Raw genomic sequence first — 26,756 nt, 5'->3', positions numbered from 1 at the left:
GAGTTTCCTTTTGGTTCTTCTTTATATCTTCTGGGTTCTTTGCGGAGACCCCATATTTTCCATTTGTGTCGAGAGTTTTGTGTGATTGCTGGCTTGTTGGGAGTCTTTCTGGAATTAGCTGCTTTAACGTCCCCATCACGTAATTCCAACATCTGTCTCATTTTGGCAGTGGTGTCTGTCGATTATCCCTTCCCTTGAGATTTTCCTGATTTTTCATAAAGCAAGTAATTTTGGATTATATTCTGGATGTTTCGATGATTATGTATGACACTCTGGGTTTTGTTTCAAGCCTACAGAGTGTGTTGATATTTTTGTTTTAGTAAGCAAATAACTCTATTGGGTCAGGCCACGAATTCCTAACAGTCCCTCTGTGGATAGTGGTTCCCGTCGTTTTCAAGCTGTTTTTGCAGTGTTGTTTGGATCTGTGTTGCCTCTGAACCCCCTCCATTCAGTCCGGGACCTGGACGGTGGTCTGTGAGTTTGGTTCTCAAAGTCTTGGGTGTGCTGATTAGGACCAGACCCATACACGTGCCACCTGGGGATCTGCCTAGAAGTTCATAAATAACTTTATGGAGTTGCTTTTCCAAGGTCCTCCTGCTCCACTGTCTCTCTGATCCTTTCCAGTTACATGGGACTCTGATGGGAGAGCGAGGGAGTAGGAAACCTACCACCACTTCAGTGATAGTTTGAATTTTGTTCTTCCCCAGTTGGGCTGCTCTGGTTTACCTTTCAGAACCTAAAAGAGCTGCCGTGTTTGTCTGCATATTTGGCTAGGCTTTTATTCCAGCTGCATTGAGGGGGAGAGCCAGGGCGGATGTCATGACTGCTTTTGACCTGGAATGGGAGACTCTCACAAGTTAGTCTGAGCATCACAAGGAAAGAGACAGCAGATGTTGTTTGCCTCTGGACGTGAGCCAGCAGGAGCACACATCATCACTGTGAGGTATTTCTGCCTCTGCTTCCAACCTGAATCTGATTGAACCTCTAAATCTGTCCTAGTCAGTTCTGGCTGCCAGTTCTGGCTGCCGTGATAGACGGCCATGATTAGGTGACTTTAACAGAAACTTATTTCTCATTGTCCTGGGAGACCCACATGCAGGGTACTCTCATGGCTGGGTTCATGGTGCGGGCCCTCCCTGGGCCTTCCTTGCTCATGCACACACAGAGAAATGTCCTCCCTGGGCCTTCCTTGCACACACAGAGAAATCCCTTGGCTGCTCCTCTCAGAAGGGCCCTAATCCCATCATGAGAGCACCACCTTCATGATGTCATCTTACCCTAATCTCTTCCCAAAGCCCTCCCCCGCCCCTCGCCCCCCCCCCCGCAAGGCCATCCCATTTATTAGGGGTTCGGGTTGCAGCATATGTACTCTGGGGGACATAGCATGCACTCTGAACACCATCCATTAATTCACGGGAAATTGAGGGACAGGGGAACATGTTGGTGGCCCCATGGGGGACCGACTGCCAGATCTACAATGTGGGAGATTTTGCAGGGCTCCCATTTCATCCAGTAATGCATTCTAAGAAAAATTAGAGGAAGAGGGAACCTGCAGACTGAAGGGGACTGAGAGACAGGTCCGTCAAATGCAGTGAACCCATCTTGTTTCAGTCTCTACTCCAGCAAATCAACTGTTAAAAATGTCAAATGTGGTTGTGTATTTGATGATATTAAGGCATTATTGTTAGTTTCTAAAGTGTGAGAATGGTTTTTCTTTGAGAGAGAAAGTGGGGGGAATGTGTGTGCATGAGCAGAGAGAGCGATGGAGGAAGAGACTCTCAAGCAGATGCCACGCCGAGTGCAGAGCCTGATGCAGGGCTCAATCCCAGGACCCCCAAGATCATGATCTAAGCCACCAAACCAAGAGTCAGATGATTAACCGACTGAGCCACCTGATACTCTGTTTATTATTTTTAAAAAGTCCTTATATATAAGGATGTGTGTGTGTGTGTGTATACAGCTATATATACACACATGCATATACATATATGTAATATTTAATGCCATATTAGATATTTATAGTAATAAACATAATAATAATATATATAAAGACGAAATCACAATGAGGGGTAGTGGATGGGGGTTCAAACTGAAATAAAATTGTCAGTAAGTTGATAATTTTTAAAGCCAGGTGATCAGAACATGGGGGTTCACTATGCCAGTCTCTCTTTTTGGGTATTTGAAGTTTTCTGTAATAAGACCAGACTCCTGGCCAGAACCGAGATGGCAGGGTGGCCTGGGTGACCTCCGTGGACCTTTGATTCAGGCCAGGGCTCTGCTGCTCTTGAGTTCAGCGTAGCTGTGCCCAGAAGAACTGCCACGTCCTAAACTGTGTTTCTTCCATGGCTGACAAATTCTTCCTGTCCCCCCCGACCAGCTGCCTGGGTTCGCCAGTGTATCTGTGGTTTTTGTTCATAGAGCCCCTCGGCGCTACCTTAGTCCCGTGTCGGCCAGATTCGATGCATCGAATTTCCTCGGCGGCATCCTCAAGGAGCCAGGCCTGCGTCAGATGAGCTGGGGGAGAAGAGCTTCTCAGTAACGGGACTCTTCCGCCCAGTGCTCCAAAGCCCCCTCATCAATGTCTCCTTAAAGACACCTTCCATCTGCTTAAATGACCTGCAGCTTTGGGAAAACACCCCTGGTTTCCCAGGGCTGGGCTGGCTCATTCGCCTGCGTGTTCACACACCATCTTGGGGCTTCTCCAAACCAATGTCACTAACAGAGAGACCTCCCCAAGCACCCTGTCAAAGAGTAATTCCTTCCCGCCCAGTCTCCCACTCTGTCTCCTCCCCCTGCCTCACTGTTCTTAGTCCGCTTTATGTTTATTCCTTGTCTTCCCGGCCACACTATGACCTTGTGAGATGGTATTGTTGTCAGGTTCACGGCTGGAGTCCCAGGGCCAAGTATGGAGTCGGGCTCAGACCTTAGCCTGCCGTATATGTGTGTGGAAGAAATCACACTTCCCATGCTTTCCCTTCATGGCAAATTGACCTGCCTGTCTCCGCACTAGAATGCGAGCTCTCAAAGAGTCCAGACTGGGTTTTCTTTTCTCCCCTGTGCCCAGTAGAGTGCTTTGTTTAAAGGCAAGAGTCCACAGGAAATGTCTGTTGAATGAGGGGGCCAAGCAGCTAATCGAACTAAGGGTTAAAGCAGGAAAAGAGGCCGTCAAGATGTATTCCTAACCCACGGACATCTTGATCCTCTTCTGGGTCTCAGATGGATACCCAGAGGGCGTGTGTAGACCGTGCATTGCTCATGCACCCCAGCGCCCGCCTCCTTTCAGATTCTCCTCTTCTCCCCACGATTTCGGTGCCAGACCTGTGCGAGATACGGCAAAGGACGTGCGGATGGGGCAGATACAGGACTGTGGCGTTGTTGAGATTACACTCCAGCAAGAGAGACAGAGATACTCACATCCAAATACGGGGTTGGCTGTTGGGAGTGCTGTGGGAGCCAGTGAGTGGGGAGATGGTTTCCTTCTGGGCTCCTCAGTGGGAGCTGTTGAAGGGGATGGACCTAGGTGGATGGGCACCATTAAAAGCTGGCCTTACCATTCCACAGAAGTGTTCAGGCTAAGGGCCCAGGCAGCGGCTGGGGGGGATGCAAACTTCAGGGTGGAGAAGCCACTCCGTTGAGGACTGCGGAGCGCTCACGATGCACGTGGCACATTTCTATATGCTTTGCATGTATAATTTCATTTGAGGTTGGTAATGTTATTACCCATCCCCAAAAGGTTTTATTTATGTATTTGAGAGAGAGCAAGCCCACACAAGCAAGAAGGAAGGGGAGAGGGAAAAGCAGACTCCCTGCTGAACAGGGAGCCCGATGCAGGGCTCGATCCCAGCACCCTGGGATCATGACCTGAGCCGAGAGGGCAGGTCATGCCACCCAAGCCCCCCTGGAGATTGTATTTTATACCTAACGAGGAGCGCTTGAACCTGAGCTGAGTGCAGGGTGAGGAGAGGGAGAAGGTCAAATGTGGTTGGAGTCTGAAGAGCTGGGACAGGGTGGTCCCTTTACCAGGAGTGGAGGCACAAGAACAAGAGAGGCGAAGTCATCCGTTTCTGACATGCAGGGTCTGAGGTGAGGGGTATTCAGGCCACAGTGTCCTGGGGAGTCAGGGGAGTGAGGTTTATCACAAGAGGGAAGGTCTGGGAAGCCATCCATGGGAAGGCAGTGATTGAAGCAGTGAATTTGGACACAAGGCAGGCGTGGGTGTTGGACAGGAGGTGGGCATGGCCAGGAAGCCTTTATAGGGAGGAAGAAACAAACTGTCACCAGCAATGAATCAGAATTCTGCCACTGGCACCCAGTGGACTTGAGAGGGGTTTTGAAAATTCGAGTCCTCCAAGCCCTTAGAGACTCCGCGGGACTGAGGACTCTGCCTTCTGCCTCTGGCCCAGAGTGGTGAGCCTTTCTCCTCGTGCAGACTCAGAAGAGGGGCTCGCTCCAGACCATGGCCACACGTGAGCCACGCTGGCCCGTGGCCCGATGGGCTTGCTGGGAGAGGCCTTGTGGAGCAGACTCGGAAAGGCAGGCAAGAACTCGCAGCTCACGGCACTCAGGCCGCCTCTTTGAAGGTCGGGGCTGTGAGCGTTTTCCCGCACAAAGGGAGTAGTGCTTGTGAATGGGACAGTCGACTTGCGGAGGGGCTCAGGGCCCTCCATGCTGGAACAGAGGAAGGCTCCGGGCAGCTCCGTCTCCCCCAGCTGCCTGGTTTCCAGGGAAATTGGAGCTGGAAAGCAGAGCTCTCTCTGGAGGCCGTGAGGTTGGGCTGCTGGTTGGGCGGCTGGGTGAGGAAGTGAGCAGTAACCGCCTGGGGATGGGGAGCAGATGGGAAGCGAGCGAGCTGGTGATGGGGAGTTTCTCCTTGATGTGTTTTATGAAGAACCCTTTGAGGTGGAAGAGGGGCCGACTTCACAGACTTTAAATGGATTAAAGGCGACATTTCCTACATCCTGCTGGAGACAGATTGCTTCATTTCCTGTCTTGAAGCCGGTCAGCTGCTTTTGGGCAGCCGCAGTGGACCCTGGGTCCTTCTCCTTCAGATGTGGTTGGAGTAAACACTGCCAGTTGAATTAACCACGGAGCTTAACCTTAACTCCTTCCTCTCTCCCCCCTGGCAGGGAGAGACGCACTCTCTTTCCTGAGGATTGTGGGCTGGGAAACAGATCTTCAGATCCCTGTGTTTGTTGTGCTAATAATAACCGAGGAGCTTTTGAGTCTGCTGTTGAGTTTTTGAAATCGACTCTACAGACAATCTTCTCCATCTTTATGGAGATCAGTCAGTCTAGTGTAGATCAGTCTTTCTAGTTAACCGAGTAAAGTAATAACATTTTTTGGTGACGGGCAAACCTTTCCAAAAACAGAGGAGACATCCTTTGGATGGGTTCAGTTATTGCTAGACAATACCGAGACATAACATCCTAATGTAGGAAGTATCTCCTGCTTGGTTTACGAGTTCTGCATTGAGCAGTTACTCTTTTAGGGTCCTGGGTAGGGTTCCATGGGACTACAGGAGCTTAAAGACTCGACCCCTGTCCGCCCAGAGCCTCCAGGGTTGGTCCACTGTTGTCCTGGGCACGCTCACCTTCAAGTTGGCTAAGCCTGGCCAACAGGTTCAGAGGCCTTTGAAGAAATATAGTGAAACTTCGGGGTAGTGGGGTGCTCCCCTCTGGTTAAGCAAGTCTGCCCAATAGCTGGCCACATTTATGGCTTCAAGGACCGTGGCTGACAGGGATCTCTCTGGGAAGTGTTGCATCCTGATTTTTTCAGTGTTTACCTTCATGGGCGACAGTTCGGGGCCATTCTTAGGAATGTCCATTTTTAGACAAGGCTGTAATACAGGGCTGCTTTTGGCCCCTTTTAGAGCCCACTGGTTTCTTTTAAAACTATCTTAAGCTTCTCTGCTTTTGGAATTGTTAAGGCAGCTTTTTATAGCTCTTCTGTCTCCCACCGTACCTATCTGCCTTCCTCTCTTGCCGGCGGTTGGTCTGCGGAGTGACAGGCAGCATCTCTCCCGCCTGATTTGCTGTGGCCATGGGAATGGGCGTGCAGACCTTGCTGGAATTTATGTAGATGGGGAATCAGCAGATCCTGAAGGAGGTGAAGGCTCCAGGACCCTTCCAGAAGGAAGCTCCCCACCCTCAAAGGGCATGCACGTGGCTTTTTTCCCCCCGGCTTGCTGCTGGGTTGGGGGAGTGTTCCTGTGGCCTCCTCTGTCTCTGTTTCTCTGTCCTCCCACTCCCGTCCCCCATGTTGGGTGGCGGTGAGGATCTGCTGTTTTATGAGGCGCTCTTGGAATCAGGAGCTACCCCAGGTGTGGTTGAGCGCCAGCCTGGGCCTGGGTCGTCTGAGCAACTGGCCATCGAGGTGGGGAGGATACTAAAACAGGGGTTTGTGGGCCAGATGGCATTTTGTGCGGGAAGAGTAAAGGAAAGGGAAAGAAGTGATCCCTGAAACATTTCTGCCCCGTGAGGCACTTCAGATTTTTTAGTGAAAACTTTCAGACATACTGAAAAGGCAGCGTAGAATTAAATGAACACCTTTGTCCCCAACACCCCGCTTTTTTTTTGTTTTTGTTTTTGTTTTTTTAATTTTATTTGTTTGAGAAAGAGAGTGCACCAGTAGGGGGAACGGCAGAGGGAAAGGGAGAAGCAGGCTTCCTGAGGAGCAGGGATTCCCATGATCCCAGGACCCTGGGATCATGACCTGAGCTGAAGGCAGATGCTTAACTGACTGAGCCACTCAGGTGCCCGCCTCGCCGCCTCCCCCCACTCCCCACAACTGCCAACACACTTTTAAAAATCACATTACCAGGGTGCCTCAGTGGCTCAAGTCATTTGAGCGGCTGAGTTGTTTTCCGCTCAGGTCATGATCTCAGAGTTGCGAGATCGAGCCCCATGTCTGGGGTTCTGTGCTCAGTGGGGAGCCTGCTCTGCGGGACTGGAGGCGATTTTCTCTCTCTCTGCCCCTTCCTCTCCTCTCTTGCTCTCTCAAATAAATAAATAAATCTTTTCAAAAAATCACATTGCCTGTTGTTATATTGTTATAATTATATTAATTATAGTTAATAATAACTTCATTGTTAATAATATAATAATGTTATAACTATAGCTGTAACTGATAACACTGTATTGTATACTTGAAAGTTGCTGAGAGAGTAGATCTTAAAAGTTCTCATCACAAGAAAAAAAATTTGTAACTACATGTGCTGATGAATGTCAACTAGACTTACTGTGGTGTTCATTTCACAATGTATATGAATGGTGGATCATTACTTTGTACACCTGAGACTAATATAATGTTATACGCCAGTTTTACCTCAGTTAAAAAAATTATGTTCCCATTTTGCCTTATTTGCTTTAGATTTTTAAAATACGATGTTACTAGATATCATTGGAGATTCACAGTATATACCCCTTCCCAGATTCTGTCCTTCTCCCTTCTCTCCGGAGGCATCTGCTGTCCTGAACTTACTTCACTCCCGTACTACCATAGGAGTGATATTTATTTATCTTGACTCTAGTTCATTGATTTTTGGGGTTTTCTTTGGGTTGATAGATTTTCTACTACTCTTCATCGGAGGTCGGCAAACTATGGGTCCTGGGCCAAATTTGGCCTACCCCCAGTTTTTTAAATAAAGTTTTATTGAAACACAGTCGTTCCCTTTGCTTATGGATTTTCTGTGGCTGCTTTGCATCACCACGGCAAAAGCTGAGTAGTCCTGATAGAGACAAAGGCAGAATGGTTGGCAAAGCCTTAAAAATTTACTAGCTGGCCCTTGATGGGAAAAGCCAGCCACCTCCTTCTGTAGAATTCTCTTGTACCAGTGTAGCACATGCATCTGTTCTCCTGTGGGTGAGCATCTGGGTCATTTCTCATTTTTTTTTTAAATTTTACAAACAGGACTTCAATAAACATTTGTGCTCCTTCAGGATTCTCCCTGGAGTGTGTAGCTGGAAGCGAAATTGCTGGGCTGGAGGGCATGGCACCTTTTTATTGGGCATTACTAAATTGGTCTCTGAGGTGGATCCCCCGATCTGCATTCCCCATCAGTCGTCCCTGGGACCGTCTCTCCCTACATATCCTGGCCAACAACCTGGTATTTTAAGACCTGAAGTTTGGCCCGTCTGCTGTGGTGGGAGTGGTGCTTCATTACCAATGGCAACTGCCGTTTTTTCCAGTTGTTATGGACCATTTGCCATTCCTCTTGTGGCCACTGCCTGATGGTATCCTTTGCCCATTTTCGACTGAGTTGTTTGCCTTCTTCCTCTTGCGTTCTGAGCGATCTTCATATAACATGGCTGCTAGTCCGCTTGGTTATATGCATTAAAGCCAGTCTGTTTATTTGGTCTTCAGTGGGTCTGGATTCTTTACTGGAGCTGTGTTTTGAGGTATCATCAGTATTACTTCATCTTGATGATGTATCTGATTTGTCTAGACATGTTCACGCACACGCATACATGTGATGTATATGTGTACACGTGTGTGTGCATGCGTACACAGATGACTTCGTTTCCTTGGGTGAGTGTGCAGAGCTGAAAAGGTGTGAGGCTGAAGAAAAGTAGGTAGATGCCAGCCCTGTCAGCAAGGTTGATTGAGCACAGATCCCCCCACCAGGGCGCTCACGTACGTGTGCGACCACCCCATCTTGGAGTAATTAGAGAGCCTTTCCGAGGCTGTCTGTCGGAACGAGCCAATTGCTGCTGACACTTGGGCTGCTAGCACGTGACCCACAAGGTCTCAGGGCAGCTGAAGGCCACCACCACGGGATGCCAGAGGGTTTGGAGAGCTGCCCTGGACAGAAACCGAACGTGATTTGTGGTTTGAGCCTCCCCATTTTGGTTTTGGCTTAAATCAGACCTTGGTTTCTTTCTGATCAAATTGAACCATCCTCTGGCCCACGGTGATTGAAATAATTAAAACTTACATTTTCAGGCCAGACCACTTTGGGGTGACTTTACACTGGTCCATTATCTTCAAAACTGAGAGCTTCCTTCCATCCCTCTGCCTCCTCTGACCTTTCAAGCCAAACTTTCTGAGTTAAATAGTTAAAAATAGTAAAAAAAACCAAAAAATCCCAGAAAACCTCCGCAGTCCTTTGGGTTTCTGAAGCCCTGTGAAGTCTTCAGCCCTTTGCAGCCTCCATCTGTGTGTATTTTAACAATAGCTCAGTGAAGTGTGTGGGGAAGGTTTATTATAAATGCCATCTTGCAGTGGGGTCCGCTGAGGGACACCACAGCTGACTTGCCCCTGATTCTATTGCAATATCCGTGCTGGGCCTGGCGCCCCAACTGGTGCTTTTCCCACCACATGCAGTGCAAGTGTGGACTCACTCATTCCCCACAGCCAGTACGTCCCCTCATCATCCCGGTCCCCAGTATCGTCCTCTGTATTGCCTTTTCAGGGAGGGCTGTGCTCATGGGACCGAGACAGACATAGCTAGGGAAGTGTGCCAGACATTGTCGGAGCGTGTGCCGGGAGTCAGATTTTGCACTGCACGTTTGCTCACATGTCATCTCATCTGATGGGCAAATTAATGCTCTAAGCGGGGCTGGCTTCACGGGCCTGTCACCTGCGCAGATACACGGGGCCCAGGCTCCGCTTGGAAGGGCTCCGGGCTTGCCCGTATGCCATTCTTGAATTTGTAATTTTTGAACAGCTAACCCTACCTTTTCGATCTGCACCAGGCCTCACAACTTGCATAGCCAGTTCAAGCTATAGGCAAAGACGCCGAGGCTCAAAGAGGTGAAGTAATTTGCACGGGATTACACAGCTCATAACCAGCAGAGCAGGGATTGGACTGCTTGCCACTTTGCTACTTCATTTATTGAAAGTAGAGCTCAGGAGTGAGCCTTGTTTGAATTGCACTGCAGGGAACACGGGAACAAGGTAAATTGTGCTGTGGAAATAATTTATCTATGGAGATTTGCTTGTGTGTGGTTAAGTAGCTCTTTGTGTTGACCTCACACTGGCCAACACTTGCCCCTCTCTTCCTTGAGGGGAGGGACCATGCCTGTCATTGCTTTTGAGGTTCTGAAAGTGCCTAGAACAGGGAGCCAGACAGGGGTGCCTCTCAGGCTGACCAAGTGCATAAATGGGCTTCTTTGGTTGCAAAGAAATGGAGACCACTGAGTTTACTGAGTTTACTGAGTTTATTGTGTTTCCTGAGTTTACTGGGGTGAGCCGTGAAGATATCTGAAGGATTAAGAGACCAGTCCATAGTTCTAGAACCAGAAGAATCCATTACAGCTCTTGGACCAGATCATGCCATCACCCCCCGGGTAGCAGAGGTTCATGGATTCCCTGACTCAGCTCCTCCTTGTGGCTTTGCTTCTCTGTGCAATGTACACTCCCAGCCGTTTCACTTGTGACTCTCACAGGAGATGCTGGTTTTGCCCCAGGCCTTTCAGAGGCAGCTGAGCCACCTGGAAGTTAGCTGTGCAGAGTGAGGCATTGCCTTCTGGCCGCATTGGTGTGCTTACAGGGCACTGCCTGGTGACTCGGGAGAAGGAGCTTTCAGAATGGGGCAGGGTAGGTCCTATCCTCATTGGCTGGCCAATTTTCCCAGGATGGTCTTTGAGTTCACCCTCTTAGAAGATGAGCTCACTGCTTCCCGAACAGGGCACACTCTGGCTGAAGAAGGTTCTCGGGGTTCCCGTGAGCTCACTGCTTCCTGAGCAGGACACACAACTGGTTCTGGGAGTTCTCCCTGGGACTTGCTGGCCTCCTTGGTGACCTCTCTGTCTTCTCTTCATAGCGGCCAACCCTCTGCTTTGCTCCACCGCCCGCTACCACTGCAAGAACGGCCTCTGCATTGACAAGAGCTTCATCTGCGATGGGCAAAATAACTGTCAAGACAACAGCGACGAGGAGAGCTGTGAAAGCTCTCAAGGTAGGAAGCCTTCGAAGCTTTAAAAAAAATAATTGCCTCACCACACCACAGTAACACCGAAAGGAAGAAAACCGCAGGCATGCTCCCTCCAAATACAACAGCCACATTAACGTCTGCCTTTTACCCTGCAGGCCCTGTAAACAAGCGTTTACTGGTAAAGCACCTTACCGTTTTGGATTTCGTATTTCTCCTGTATGAAAGACCATGTATTTGTTTTCACTTCAAAACTGTAATTCACCCCTGCTGGGTTGCATACGGTCATGGTTTTCTAGACTGTTGCATTGTTGGGGGCCGCCAGGATTGTCTCCTTCCCCTGCTTCCCTTCTTCAGGATATATTCTGCAGAGTGGGACATCTGCACAGTTCATGGCTTACACCCCCACACGCAGCTGTTGGAAACAATTTTTTCTTTTCTTTACCTGAGTGCTAGCATTGTCTGTGCCTGTCAGTTTCACCTTTGTATCCAGGGTAGTCACTGCTGTTCTGTTTTTTTTTTTTTTTCTGTTTTTACTAATTTAGTAGTCATAGAATGATTGCTCCTCAAATGCTTTAATTTGCATTTCTCTGATTATGAGCAGAGTCAACATTTTCCCCCGTGTGTTTGTTTACTACTTTGTTCCCTCTTATGTGAATTGCCTGCTCTATCAGGACTCGATCTCAGAGGAATTTTGTGGAATCTGAAGGGATGCGGTTGGAGAGGAGGGGGCTGGAAAGGCGAGCTTTTTAGGGAGACCAGAAGGATACAGCAGGTTTGTATCCCTCCTCTGTCAAAACTGATCAGGCACTTTTCTTTACTCATTGACTCTAATGGTAATCACATTTTTTCAGTGATTAAAAAATATAGAGATTTAAAAGTGCACATCCATATTAAGGCGTCGTAAAAAGCACATATCTCTAAAGCAAACTGGTATGATCTGTGCGCGGTCACTACTTTTTTCACTTCATAGTCTGTTGCTGTGATTCGCCCACATTATTGATTGCTGGTAGAGTTTATGTGTTTAGACTGTGATTCGGTATTCTGCTGTGTGTACCACAGTTTGTAGATTGAATAAAATTGTAAACCAGAAAAGCAGGAGATATGGGGCTAACTGGTTAGCTCATAGGTTGGGAGGCAGGATAGATGGAATAAGCTCAGTGAAGTTACAAGTAAGTCCTTTTCAAAGTCCTGGCCTTTATTTTGGCTGATGTTTATTATGTTATTAAAAATGAATGAATGAGTGAATGTGAATGGGTCATGTGGAGGCCATAGGGGAGGGTAGGTCACACATCAAGGATTATGACCAGTGCAAGTCTGTATGCCTGAGGTGCATAGATAAGAAAAGACAAAATGCTTATCAACATAGATTTTTGCCAAAATTTGTGCAGAGGACGGCTCTGGGAGGTGAGTCTTGGGTAGAATTAACTTCTGATTATCCTCGTGTAGAAAATCTTGTCCGTGAGTTTTCCCTTCACCAGTGATTCTCAAAGTATAATCCTGAGACCAGCATCACCAGCATCATGTGGGAACTCTTTGGAAATACAGAGCTCAGGCTGCATCCCAGACCAGCATAATCAACCCAGGAAGGGGGCCCAGGGCTTTGTTGTAACAAGCCCTCCAAGTGATTCAAATACACAGTAATCCTGAGAACCACTGTTTCATACAAACTTTAGAGAGGTTTCTAATCTTGCTGTATGCCTGGGGATTTTTTTTTTTTTTCTTTTTTAGAGAGAGAGCACACAAGCGAGTGGGGGTGGGAGTGGAGAGAGTGGGTGAGAGAGAATCTCAAGCAGGCTCTCTGCTCAGTGTGGACCCCAGTGCAGGGCTCGACCTCACAACTCTGAGATCATGACCTGAGCCAAAATCGAGAGCTGGATGCTTTACCAACTGAGCTACCCAGGAGCCCCAGGAAGCTGTGTTTAATTAGTACCTTATGTGGTATTGTAGCGTATATGTGTTTAAGTTATGCAAGTTCAAGTATCCATAATCTATTAAAATAATAAGTATTTTGCTGTTGTTTTAACAGAATCGATGATTCTGTTGTTCCTTCAGTGGGAATCCAGACCTGCTGGCTGCTTGGCCAGTCCGCAGTGCTGCGTTCCTCCTACAATGTGAGCATCCTACTGCTCTGGGTGTGATTCTAGCACCAAAAGGTATGCTTTTCTCCATCATGTAGTTCCTAAATGCAAACTGGCTCCTCGTTTTGGTGCTTGAACAAAGGATTACCGGGGTACCAGTGCTGGAGGCAGACCTGATTCATACTGGGGTTTGGAGAGACTGAGTTTCATGCAGTGTCTTCTTGAAGAATTTCAGAGGCATCTTGACTAGACAAAACACGGTCTTATACAGCACAGGGTTTGGCCCATTGGCATCCTAGTAACCGTGAACACTGAACAAGTCTTACACCAGACGCTGTGCTCAGCACCTTCTGCCTGTGAGCTCATTTAGTCAGAAAATATCCTATCTGCTTCTGCTGGGCTTCCAGCCCTTGAAAAATGCGTCTTTGCTTTCACTTGATGTGGGAAAAGAAAATTATATTTTATAATGTTTATTTGGATGGAGTGGAGAGAACTGGCCCAAAGACAGGAAATAGGGTGCTTGAAATACTTTTCTTCCGACTCAGTGGGGGTATGAAAAAGCACTTTAGAGACACCAGCTGTGTGTGCCTCTCCTCCTCTTCTGACTCGTCCTGATTTAGTTCCCTTCTTTCTCCTTGGCCTTCAAAACTAACAACAGACTGTCAGGACTTGGAAGTGGGAGTGGACCGTGAAAGTGCAACCATTACCATGCCTTTCTGTTCCATCCGGGATATAGTAGAGATCAAAGAACACTGTCGTGCAATGGATTTTTAATTGGGGATTCATTGATTTGGAGACACAGCCTGTTCGACAGGTTAATTCCAAAAGCAGGCTTGCATGTGGCTTTTCTGTTTCTTAGGAACACAGCTGGGAGTCAGCAGGTACTGCTGGGCAGATGTAGGGTGTGGCCAGGACTCAGGTAGCCTCAAAGATGTTGGAATCAATCCTAATTCAACCAATGGATTCTTTCAAACTTTGGATAAATGCCCGAATGGGGCAGGCATCCTGCAGTGATCCTCACCCCCTGGGGTTCAGGCCCCAGGATCGTCCCATTTTTTGAATGGGATCAAGACCTTGTGACTTGTGTGTGTTTTTTTCCAAATTGTGGCAAAATACACATAATGTCAATTTACTACCTTAACCATTTTTAAATGTGTAGTTCAGTGGAGTTAAGTATATTCACGTTGTTGTGCAGCCCATCTCCAGAACTTTTTCATCTTGCAAGACTGACGCTCTGTCCCCCATTAAACAGCTCCCTGTTCTCCACTCCAACCCCCGATGACCACCATTCAACTTTCCGTTTCTGTGAATTTGACTCTGTGATAACGCAGTAAGTGGAATCGTACAGTATTTGTCATTTTGTGTCTGGCTTCATTCACTTAGCGGAACGTCCTCAAGGTTCATGCATGCTATAACGTGTGTCAGGATTTTCCTCCTTTTTAATGAAGTCTGGATAATACTCCATCGTATGTCGGTACCACAGTTTGTTCATTCATTCACCCGCTGATGGACATTTGGGTTGCTTCTACCTTTTGGCTGCTGTGAACTTGGGTGAAGAGATGGCAGACTCCATTTTAGTCAAGTAACGGCACAGTTGATTGCCACTTCCAAGATTAGATCAGAAAAGACTCTGGTGTCTGTTATGCTTATGTGGATGGAAACCGGCTGCCATCTTGCAAGCTGCCTTGTGGAGAGGCTCCCATGGCAAGGAACTGGGTAGGGCTCTGATCCAAAGCCAGGGAGGACCTGAGACCTGTCAGTGACTGCCTGAAGGAGCTTGGAAGTGGCTCCTCGCCCAGCCCAGCCTTGAGCTGTCTGTAGCGCTGACATGCACCTGGACCGTAACCTTGTAAGAAGCCTTGAGCCAGAGCTAAGCCACTTCTGGGATTTCGACCCCATGGAAACGGGCAGATAATATGTATTTGGGTTTTTAAGCCTATGCATTTTGGAGTAATTTGTTATACAGTAATGAATAACTAATAAAATGAATACCTTTTAAGTGGGTCCCCATTCTGATTGCTGACATCACAAGACTCAGGTGACGGTGAGAGGGCTGGGCCTGGGAACGCAGATGCATAGCCATCACTCTGTGCACTGAGTAAATGGCAGGTACCAGCGTAAGCATGGTACCTGTATTTTTCTATCCGGTGCTGCAAAGTTCCTGGAGGAGAAGGTACTATCCCAGAAAATGACCCCCATTTCTGCACAAAGAGCTCGAGGAGCACACAGGTTGTTCATGGTTCTCCTGTGTCCGCGTAGCGAGTAAATGCTGAACCCCGGATGGCAACAAATGCACATTCTTTCTGTCACCTTGTGACACGACCATCTGGTTATCCCTCGCGGAGGGCCAGGAGCTCCAGGTGGTCCGTGCACGCCCAGCCCTCTGTCCTGTGAGCTCCAGGGGAACGCTTCATTCGAACGCTGGCCCATTTCCCCTCGGTTTGTACTCAGGCTTTCCTTTCAGGGGGGAAGACTAATGACGCCTGTCTGCCTTCCCACTCCGTGAGAAATGTTGGAGAGTTAAGCATTTCTAAAGAAGCCACCAATGCCAGGAGAGTTAATTGAGTATTTTGGCAATTGGGTTGCAGTTTCTTTATCTTGCCTGCTGTATCCTGGTGATAACGCTCAAGGAGAATTTGGAAGGCTGGTCGAGAGGTTTGGCACCTCCCCAGAAGCTAACAGTGACAGCTTTGTCCTGTTTCTTCCTTAGAAGTGTGTTTGCGTGTGTGTGTGTGTGTTTGTGAGAGAGAGAGAGAGAGAGAGAGAAATTGAAGGAGGGAGGGAAAGAGAGAGAGAGCCAACAAGCAAACCGTACTGGTGTTCTGTCAGTGGACATGTCCTGGGGTACCTCCATGGGCCGGGCCTTGAGCTGCATACAGAGGGTACAGTAATGACCTTGGTCTCTCTTGAATTGTGTTCTGTCCCCAAAATTCATACATTGAAGTCCTAATCGCCCCCTCGTGCCTCAGGATGTGACCTTCTTTGGAAATAGGGTCAGTGCAGATGTAATTAGTTAAGATAAGGTCCTGCCGGAGTCAGGTGGGCCTCTAATCCAGGCTTACTGGTGCCCTTTTGAAAAAGGACACATTTAGACACAGACACACAGGGAGAACACCATGTGAACCTGAAGGCAGAAACTGGGGGGTGCTCCATCCATGAGTTGGAGAACTCCAGAGATTGTCAGGAAGCCAGCCCCAGCCAGGGGAGGAGGCATCGAACAGATCCTCCTTCCAGCCCTCAGACGGAGGCAGCCCTGCCGCCATCCAGCCCCCCGGCCTGTGAGACGATAAATCTCTGCTGGTGAAGCCATCCGGGGTATGGTGTGCTCGGCTCGCAGCAGCCCTGGCAGACCCCTCCGGCCCCCAGGAAGCCACACTCGGGCAGGGCACAGCTGTGCACTGTGTGTGTCCGACCAACAAAGACGAGAGGTGCTGGAGAGTGACCAGAGTCCCGGGGCCGAGAGAGAAGTGAGAGCCTATGGCATGTGGAGGGGACGATGGCTGAGAATGGATCCTCTGGGGTGCGGGGAGGTGCTGCTCTGCCTGGTCTTTGGGGTCACAGGGTTGCGCCTGGCCAAGTGGACGTCTCCCAGCTTGTATTTCGAGATGCTTGTCTCCCGGCCAGGGTGTAAGGCAGGCCTCGGTAACTCCACATTCATGGCCGTGCTGGAGCTGGAGACAGCGAGGCAGCGCCCCTCCTGGGGTCTGACCGAGGCCATCAGCACCTCGCCTCCCAGGCCCCTGAGGATAGTTGCACTCGTGTCTTTCCCCGGCTGGTCCCAGTGCCCCAGCCAACCTGAATCCGCCAGCAGCTGCCTCTGGTTGAGAGCTGGAGCCCAGGGTTCCAGTGAATAAATACGCAGCCCCAAGAAGGAAGAATTAGGGATGGTGATTGCAGCTTACCCTCCCCTCTCGAATAAACACCCCAAAGAATGCCGGAGAGCCGAGGGAATGCAATGAGAGGAAACCAAGTGACTGAGCAGCCAAAGATCGTTTCTAGAGACATCGTGGAGGGCACGAGATGGGAGATTACTAGTTTTTAATGGTAATTTTTTAGGCATGAATGGAAAAGACCTTATGTATTTAAAAAGATGGTGGTCTGGATTTAGGGGATTGAACCCAAAACGTCGCAGCCTCCAATTCCATGGGCAGTCAGGATTGACTATGAAACTTGGACCACCAAGTGCTGCCAAGAGCGACATTAGAGAGGCCCTAGGAGAGAGCCATCACCGCAAAAGAACTCATTGGGCTTTGCTTAGAATGAAGTGGCTGGAGGTAACTCTTCATGGCAGGATTGTGGGAGCCTTTTTTTTCCCTCTTTTAATTAGAGAGTTTGAGAGCCCAGCTGGGCTAGGAAAGGCAGAGACACTGACTTCACTGGGAGGATGAGAGATGTTAGTGGCCGCCTCTCTGTGCCTGTGGGGTTTTCGTCTTCATGAGTATTTGCGTCATGCAAGCTTCCTTTCCTTGAACCAGTGCAACAGGAACTTGAGGACGTCTGAGCTGTCCCTCATTGAGAAGCAAGTCGGAGCCACCCTCCTGTCAAGGCTGTAATTGCTTCCTGATCTTGTCAGCCCCCCGGGGGTAATCTCCAGAGCCGTTTCTTGAGGCTCCCCCCCCTGCTCACGCACGTCCCCCCTTCTCTTAGCTCTCCTGGCTTCTGGCTCCCATCTGTCCATCTGTCCCACCCTCTCCTTGGCACGTGGGGACGTCCAGCTGGACCCCTGAGACGGTAGACCCCGTGTGCAGCTTGCTGCTTGGTTGTGCAGGGGACTTCTCTCTGTCCTGCCCGCGGACAGCTTGTGGCCCTCCGTTCCCTTCCCCCCACCCCTTCCCCCAGCACGCCATTACTTCGCTAACTCTTCTTGATACTCCTGCCCACAAACCCTGCGCGGAGTGCCTCCTGTTGTCTGGCCCCACCCAGGTTCTGGAAGAAACACACAGCTAGATGAGATTAAAATTGCTCCCAGTCTGCAAGGGGGAGACAGAAGGCCCTACAGATAATTACCCGAGAATGTGATAAATGCCACAGCAGATGACTGAGTGGCACCCCGTGGGAGACATGAGGGCATGACTGGGACAGTGAGAAATGACAGCTTCACTGGAGGAGTATGGCAGGACTGCAGAGAAGTCTCTGCACTGTCTTTAAGGATAAATAAAAATGGACCCCGAAACAAGCAGGAGGCCGGGCATCCAGCCAGAGAGGGTAGGGCAGGAGCTAAGTGTGCATATGTATGTGGCGGGGTGGGGGGGTGCGTGGCGGGGCAGGAAGCTCTCAGGGTGGGTTGGAGCTGGCCCGTGGAGACCCGCTCCCTGCATGCTTCGCTGGGAAGGTGGGGCAGAGGAAGACCATCAGAGGAAATGAGGTTCTCATCTCCGGTAAGGGAATTCCTAGGAGGGGCCAGTTTTCATTGCAGACAAGGAGAATTCTGATTCTCTGTGGCTATTCTCCGGCTCTGCTATCCCTCCAAGCAAAAGTCTGATCAAGACTTGGGAAACTATAAATGAGACTGTGGAGTAATAGATTCTGTGAACTCCCCAGGATGAGAATTGTTTGGGAGGGTCGATGACCGTGGGCTGGAAGTTCCCCATCCCCTCCCCGTGACTGATAGCTTGAGCGCCCTTCTCGGGTTGTTCAGTCCTGTGATTATTTTCTTCTTTGGCCTCAGTCTGGCTACCTGGGAACCCTGGCCTGGGAGAAGTGGAAATGTGTCCCGATGTTGCAAATCTCTTATCACGTTCTCCCAGATCTTCCTGGAGGATCTCTTTCTCATTTCCTCCTTGTTGCTGTCTGAAAACCCAGCAGGTATCAGTCCCGTTAATCGGTGGTTCTGAAACGCTACAAAGTGACCCATAGCCATGTTCTGCTTCCCTGAGTTTTCTTCCGTGAGATCTTGTCCCTTCTGTAATTGCATGAGGTGCTCAGATAGTCCCCTTCTATGGAAGGTCTTCAGCAAAGGGCACTCTGCTGGGTGCTGTGAGACGTCAGGAGAATTCCTGGGAGCTGCTCCAGTAGCTTAGTTGAGAGACCAGCCAGGAATGCACAGCCAACACTACCAACTTGAACAATGTTGCATGAACCCTTGCATTGGAAGAGTCTGAATTAATGTGCTCTGTGTTCTGGATACCAGCATATGTTAGATAGATCGTGTTAGCTGCCATGACCTTAGCTCCTTCCCGACTGTGTACTCCACTCCCGACCTTTGGAAGGACCAGCCCTCCTTGCTCCCAAACTGTCCCTAACCGCCTAAGCCACTATGGACCCAGTGAGGCGTGGACACGTGACGCAAAGTCAGTCTGTTCGTGGGCCGGGCAGCAGCAAATCGGAATGTTTCCTTCAGACTGTCAGCCTTAAGAGGCTGAGCAAATATGGAGGGACAGGGCCACATGGAAGCCACAGCTGTGAAGGATGGAATTCAAAGTAGGGGGTGCATGTCTGTCTGGAGGACCCGTCTGAGAGGCCACAGGCGGTGGCCCCCCAGAGAGAGAAGGAGACAGTGTTGGCTTTATCCTGCAGGGCCCCCCAGTTCTCAGCCCTGGTTCCCATGTGGCCCAAGCCTCTGTCTCCCAGCCTAAACCTTCCCTTCTGCGTGAGCTGTGATAAGCATCGTCAGCCATTCCCCGAGTCATGGGAGGCATATGTTTCATACTCAAACAGGAGGGAACAGGAAGCTGGGAGAGGCAGAGAAAAGAGGGAAGCGTGCAAATGCTTTGGGGACCTTTAGGACCAGCATCCAATGTTTCTTCTCTGATTTTTTTCCAACAAGAGGTTCTTAGTTTGGAAGACCTGTGATGGTCCGGGGACTCGGTATTAGCTAGGAGACTGGCTAAGTACGGTAGCTAAAATAAGGTGGAGGTGATACTTTCAGTTAAGTGCCTTAAGTAAGAGGAAATCTCTCACACACTATACCCCAGCGATGACAGCCTGGGCCAACAGGGCGCTCTGCCCTCCTCAGCGCTCCCAAAGTTGCTCCAGTGACCACAGATTTCCAGGCATCAGAAAGAAGGAAAGAAGGAAAGCACGAGGACCGGCCGCTTCATCTTTATTCATAGTCTGGTGACCTCAGCTTAGTCCCCTGCCCACAGCTGGCTGCACGGGAGGCTGGGCATGCCTTCTTCATCGCTGTGGGCGCTCACCGGCCCGGCTAAAACTCCGCAGTATATGTTCGGAGAGGCAGGAGAGGAGCGAGCGGGTGCTTGCGGAGAGGGTGGTGAGCCTGTGTCTGCTACAGGCTCTTGTAAACTGAGCCAGGAGATCGAGGCAGCTTTGTGCCCTGTGGCTTTGGGCCTGGCCACCACAAGACCCCAGACTCATCGGAGTGGCAATTAGGGCTTTGCTTCCTGGACCTCTCAACCAAACGAGCCCGAGTGTCCCGGGGCAGCCCCTTTCCGTCCGGGTGCCTAATTGGAAAGGCACTTGACGTGCTTGTTTCTTCTTTCATGGACTCCTTTATTGTAAACCTGTCGTGTGACCCTCTGAGAGCCCAGCTTTTACCTTGATCTCGGAGTTTGATCAAGGTGATAGTTAGTCTTCAAATGACAGGAACCTGACTTGTCGTTTGCTTTTTCCGCAGAAGCCTGTGGGCCTCAGATCTGGCTCACTCTGCATCTGAAGGAAATCTCCAAGGACAGATGCTTTGTCCTCACTAGCTGATTTGTTAGGCAGCCTTTCCCTTGTGGCTCAGAACGTTTTATTTATTCATTTTTCTGACTGTTCTGGTCTACCAGTGCCTGCCTGCTTCCCTTCTGGAAATACGCTGTGTCTGTGGGGAAGTGACCCTATGGGGCTTCCCTCCCCACGGCACATCTCTGCGCTGTCCACAGCTAATTACTTCTCCTTCTCTTTCTCCCAACCTCGGTGTGGCCATTTTAAAGTATGTCCATAAATTCTTTGCCATTTCTCTCATAAGAGCTGGAGCCCCTGTTCCTTCCCCTGGACACTGGGCCAGCGTTTGGGGCTATTTTTTCTAACAGAGCATGGTAAAAGTGATGCTCTGTGACTTCCACAGCTAGAAAAGAAAGGGAATGTAGCTTTTTCCTTGCTCTCTGGAAGAGTTCCTCTTGAAAGCTTCAGCTGCCTTGTAAACAGCCCATCTGCCCTCCGGCTGCCATATTGTAAGGAAGCCCAAATCAGTCTACACAGAGAGACCATGGGGAGGCCCATGGAGAGAGAGCGGTGTCTGGGCAGCCCCCTTACCTGAGACCTCACGCCAGCTACTGCTCATTTCCTGAATTCCTGAGCCATGGAAGCTCTGAGAGAGAATAAAAGCCGTTAAATTTGAGGATGATTTGTTATACAGCAGTAGCTCATTGGAACCCCATTCCATCAGAAGTTTCTCTCTGAGCTGTTGACTTGAGCTGCTGATTGGTTCAAACCCTTCATTGGGCCCCTCAGTTTCTAAGAGAGCTTTCACATGCTTTCACAAGCTTTCCTTGTTTTTCTGAGCATGCTCTCGAACATGCTGTCACACATGTAGGCCAGAAAGGCTGCCGGCCCCAGAATCAGCTGTGTCCCATTACAGTTGCACGAAGCTGTTCCTGGTCACCCCGCAGTCCCATCCCCCGGGGGTGATCATACTTAAAGTGTGATCTGTGGAGGGTGTGTCGTGTGCTTCTCATGGAGGCTTGAGTCCTAATCCCTGAGCCACAGAAACCTGGGGGACCTTTATTTTCCTTGGCCAGCCCTGGGCTAGGCACAGAGGAGACAGAGAACATTAGATGGGAGAAAGTAAAAACAAACAAAAATAAAGAAATCCATGAGGTTTTGGGTGTGAATTTTAGGACCAAGACCTCTCTGTCAGTCACGTAGCAACTCTCCCAGACGCATTCGTCATACAACAAACACATGAAGAGCTCAGACTCTGCACAGGGTCAGGCCGCGGCTGTCCCTGCTAGTAGCTCTGTGGCTTTGGACAAGTGACTTAACCACTCTGAGCCTCTTCAACACCAAGGTGACAAGGCCTGCCCCCAGGATTGCTAGACAGAAAAGTGAGAGAAGGCTGCTGAGCACTTAGCTCCGAGGAAGGTGTTCCTAAGTTTGGATTCCATTCCCGATGGGCCTGTGGCTCCCCTTTATAACCAACCAGCATGTAGCTGCCAGCCGAGCCTTTCCCTCTCTGGAGGAACACTAAACATGGAAGCATCACATGACCTCTCCAGGATGTTCTGTCTCTGCTGGCTTATAAGTTTTTTTTTCCTTCCTGCCTCCCAGCAAGGAGCCAGGCCACAGGCTTGGTTCCATCTGGCATCTTACTTCCTGGCCTGACAAAAGTGGAAAGAGCCATGGAACATTCCAGAGGGTGAATGTTCAGGTATAGGAGGGGGTGGAGCTGACCTTCTACCGGCGAGGCAGAGGGACTCATGGGGCCTCTGTTGTCCAGAGTGTCTCCATGATAACGTTTCTGCGGCTATGTCCTTGGAGAAACTGTCTTATTGGTAAATAACAGAAGTGACTCTCATATCCGCCTTTGTTCACTCAGCAAATATTACTGAATCTTGGGTACCTGAAATGCACCACGGAATACGAAAGACCCCTGCATTACATGGTTCTCTCCATTTCTGTGGACCGGCACCCGTTTAAAAGCCATGTGTAAATCTTGATTCGTGTGGAGGACATTTACTTTGATCATTCAGGAGCAAGAACAAAGATTTGCCTTCTGGTTGCAAGAGTGATCTTTTAAGCAAAAGTAGTGAGATAGAATCTGAAAGAAAGGGGAGGGGGGAAAAGTCTCAGGAGTCACTCATCATCCATTCTAGACGATCACACTCTGAGACATTTGGCAAAGACAAGTCACCTCAGACTAATTTATGGCGTGTTTTCTATTAGAATTGCAAAATTCGCGCGGAGGGTGTTCAAGTGTGGCTTCACATCCTATCTGATACAGGCTATATTTAAAGCTGGAATACGAACTGGAACATGAAACAAAAACTAGAAGGGACTATACTAATGTGCAGGGTGCTCAGCTAAACTGGCTTCTCTTGTCTTCTTTTCTTGTTTCCATCCTTGCTCCTTAGTATTTTTCATTAAAAGGACTTTGTTTACACTTTGCAATATCAGGGCCCCCTGATATTTGTTCTCAGTTTTGTTGTTCTCAGCCCTCCTCTCATTTCCCAGCATAGGGTACCCCGGCCATAGATAGGTTTTTTGTTGTTGTTGTTGTTTTGTTTTACATATTTTCTCCAAACAAGTCCTTTATCAGTTCTACGATTTGCAGATATTTTCTCCCATTCTGTGGGTTTTCTTTTCCACTTCCTTAATGGTGTCTTCTGCAGCACAGAAGTTTTTAATTTTGGTAAAGTCCAGTGCACGTGTTTTTTCTTTTGCTGTTTGTGCTTTTGATATCAGATCTCATGAGTCACTGCCTAATCCAAGGTGCCAAAGACTTACTCCCACTTTTTTTTTTTTTCCCTAAGTGTTTTATCATCCTGGCTCTTAACGTTGAGGTCTCTGATGCATTTTGAGTCTGTTTTTATGTGTGGTGTGAGGGAGGGGTCCAGCTTCATTCCTTCGCTTGTGGATACGCCCTTGTCCCGGCCCCTTTTGTTGCAAAGACTGTTCTTCCTCTGCTGAAATTGTCTTCGTACCCTCGTCTGCTTTGCTTTTAATAAATACACGACCTGGACTCCCTGAGCTGTATTTCGAGTCCGGGAACAAATTCCCAAGTAGTGTGTGATAGCCCTTGCCTTTCTAGGGATTTATATTCAGAAAGACAAAGCTGTGTGATGATACAGCAAACTTTTTTTTTTTTAAAGTGGTCTCATAACCACTTTCTTCTCCTTCATAAAGGTGCTATAGTCGCCTTTGCCAGAAGAGTAGTAGTTTTTACTCCATAGGTGGTGGTGGTTGTCACCACAGTTGCGGTAAGTGGGGTCTGTCCTGTGAGCGTTTGCTGTGTGCTAGGCATTTCTCTGGAAGCTCTGTGTGTGTCGTCCATTTAAACCGTGAGAACCCCATGAGGCAGTGACTGTTACCTCCATTTTATCCGTGGGGACAGTGGGGCCCAGAGAGGTTAGCTCATTTGCTCTGGGTCAGTCAGCTGATGGGTGAAGGTCAGATATGAACCCACCAGCCCAGCTGCAGACAGCAGCACACACTTTGACTCCTTCCGAGGGAGGCCATCGTGCCTCTCCCGTTCACTGTCCTGTGCCCGCTACCCAGCACGTAGTTGGCACTTGGTGACCCTTGGCTGGATACACAAAGGGATGTAATGATTAGACGCCTAGAGGAGCAATCGAGACAGAAGAGCAGTGGTCGGGGGAAGGGGGGATTGATTGATTGATTGATTGATGGGAGCAAATTAGAGGGGAGAGATCGTAGAGCTGGCCTAAGTGAGCGTGCTGCCGGAGCCAGGGGCATGCCCAGGGAAAGGGATCACCGCCTCACTTTGGGAGGAAGGGAGGAGGAGGGACGGGTGGTGTAGCGCAGGGGTAAGGGTGAGGTGCAGAGGCTGCTGCCCATGGCACAGTCTACACAGGAAAAGCATGGATGTGCCATCAAGAGGCACATACCAGGCGTCCGACGGCCTTGTGGACAGGGTGCTGGCCTGGGAGCCCTGCTTCCAGAGTGGACAGCTGACCAGCAAGGCCTCACTGTGAATGGGAGGAAGGGGTGTGGCACGGGGATCCCATGATTATCGTTCTGGGGAAGAACTGCCTGTAGTGGAATTCCGGAGACGTGGTCTCTCCCAGCAGCGCCCCAGCAGGGGAGCAGCCTCTTGCCAACGCTGGAAGCGGGATGGGTCGGCAGAGGTGAGTCAGGCTCGGAATGCGGAGCTCCTGTGCTTCTCTCTGAGGTCGGAAGCCGAAAAATTACCTCCAGCCTGCAGGGCCGAGGGCACACCAGTGTGAGAGCGCAGCCAAGCCCGGAGACCCTGCCCCCAGCAGCCTGCCCCTGCGAACCCGTGAAGAGAGCAGGGGTCCCTAGTCCCAGTGCCAGTCAGGCAGCGGCACTTTCTACCTTACCGGAATCTGCTGAAGAGGTTCCTCCTGTTATTAGGATGCCTGTTTCACAGGGAAGGAAAAATGAGGTTAGAGAGATTGTGGGACTCGCATAAGGTCACTGTGGTGGTTGAATGTATGTGTCCCTTCAGCTGGGCTGAGGGTGACCAGAGAATTGGAACGATTCTGGGTTTGTGTGTGGGGCTTGTTTTGGGAAGAGATTAGCGTTGGACCAGTAGAGGGAGTAGAGCAGATGGCCCTTCCTGGGGCAGGTGGGTTTCATCCGATTCACTGAAGAGGAAAAGACAGGGGAAGGGCAGCTTCCCTCACTCCACTTGAGCCGAGACATCCGTCTTCTGTCTTCAGACTTCGGGATGCTGGAGCTCCCAGTCCTTGGGCTTTTGAACTCAGACAGGGACCTACGCCCTCAGCTCCCTGGTTCCCAGACCATTGGTTCCAGTGGGGACTACTCCATCTGCTTCCCTGGGCCTCCTGCCTGCAGAGGGCGGGTCATGGGATGTCTCAGGCCTCCAGAATCCCCGGAGCCAGTTCTCCATAGTATAAATATCTATCTATGTCTGTCTGTCCATCCATCTGTCCATCTGTCTGTCTATCAATCTGGTGTCCTATTGGTTCTGTTCCTCTAGAAAACCCTGGCTGTCCAGTCATCCAGCAAATGACAGAGCCTGATTTGAACCCACGTTCTTGTGACCTCGGAGCTGAAGCTCTTTGCTACTACTGTCTAAAGACACGATCTTTGCCCCTAGGCTCTTGCCCTTTGGTTTGGGTGACCAGGTGAACAAACAGAAAACAACGACAGAGCCAGTGATGGGATCTGGGTGAACCGCTTGGGGTTGCTGTTCCCAGGGGAGCTGTGGCCAAGAAAACGGAGGCTTGGCATGTGGAAGAGAATGGAACGGGCTTGTTCTGCATGGTTGGGGGTTAAGCTCTGATGAAAGCCGCCTCTCCAAGACTCCGTTTTTTTCTCTGAGAAATGAGGACCAGACCCTTCTCCTCATTTATTGTGCCTTTCCGATGAAATAAGATTGGTTGTGAAGGGCTTAGCATTGGGCTTGGCTCAGAGGTGCTGTCTTAGGGGCCCGACTGCCGGGCAGAGGGCAGGAAGACCCACCCCGGGGCCTCAAGGAGTTTAGAGGCCAGGAGATACCGCAAGGGAACAGATCATTCCCGCATTGCTTGCTTATTTTTCTGTGCACTCCCTGCTCCCAGATTATAAGTACTGGAGCCGACCTTGTCAGATGAGTGACTGTCAGTGAATATTTCGAGACGTGGTGTGCTAGGCATGGTGCGAGAGTTCTGCCGGGGCTGCTGTTTGGGAAGGTTCCGGAGGCATCAGCCAGGCTCACCTCCTCCCCGCAAGCTGCATTAAGAGGAACCTCCACCGGTTCCTCTCTCTTCTGGGAGATGTGCCCCCCCCCCAGGGCATGATTTTCTCCTGGTGGTATTAGAAGTGAAAAGCCCACCCCCAGCTGCATGAGCACACGGTAGGGCTCTGCCCACGGCATACACAGTGGCCCCATCGGCCAGAATAAATCACACAGCCAAGCCCAGGCTCCATGGGGCGGGAGATAGGCTCTGCCTCGGGAGTAAAGCAGGGTTACATGGTCAAGGGCATGGGTGCAGGATGGGAGGAAGAACGGGGAACAGCAACATATTTCGTATTGCAGCTGCAAATACCTGCCCGGGACTCTGCAGATGTCGTGATCTCCATGTCTTGCAGGGATGCCTGTCCAGCCGTGGCCGAGCCCCTCCCTCCCCACCTTGACACTCAGAGCCAAACCCCCCAGACTCTTAGAGCGGCAGTCACAGAACCAAGCCCTGACTCCAGCCAGCACTGTCATTTACTGA

General features: G+C 49.9%; 1 protein-coding gene across 1 annotated transcript in view; it reads left to right on the top strand.

Moving 5' to 3' along the window:
• LDLRAD3 (low density lipoprotein receptor class A domain containing 3) overlaps positions 1–26,756 on the top strand; it is a 220,428-nt gene that overhangs the window by 108,241 nt on the left and 85,431 nt on the right. Inside the window, exon 4 of the mRNA XM_059405644.1 lies at positions 10,763–10,897. Coding sequence (XP_059261627.1) covers positions 10,763–10,897 — 135 coding nt within the window. The remainder of the gene's footprint in view (positions 1–10,762; positions 10,898–26,756) is intronic.

Source organism: Mustela nigripes, chromosome 1 (genome assembly GCF_022355385.1).
Source record: "Mustela nigripes isolate SB6536 chromosome 1, MUSNIG.SB6536, whole genome shotgun sequence".
Taxonomy (NCBI): domain Eukaryota; kingdom Metazoa; phylum Chordata; class Mammalia; order Carnivora; family Mustelidae; genus Mustela; species Mustela nigripes.
The sequence above is the reverse complement of the archived record's forward strand: the minus strand, read 5'-3'. Positions and strand labels throughout refer to the sequence as shown.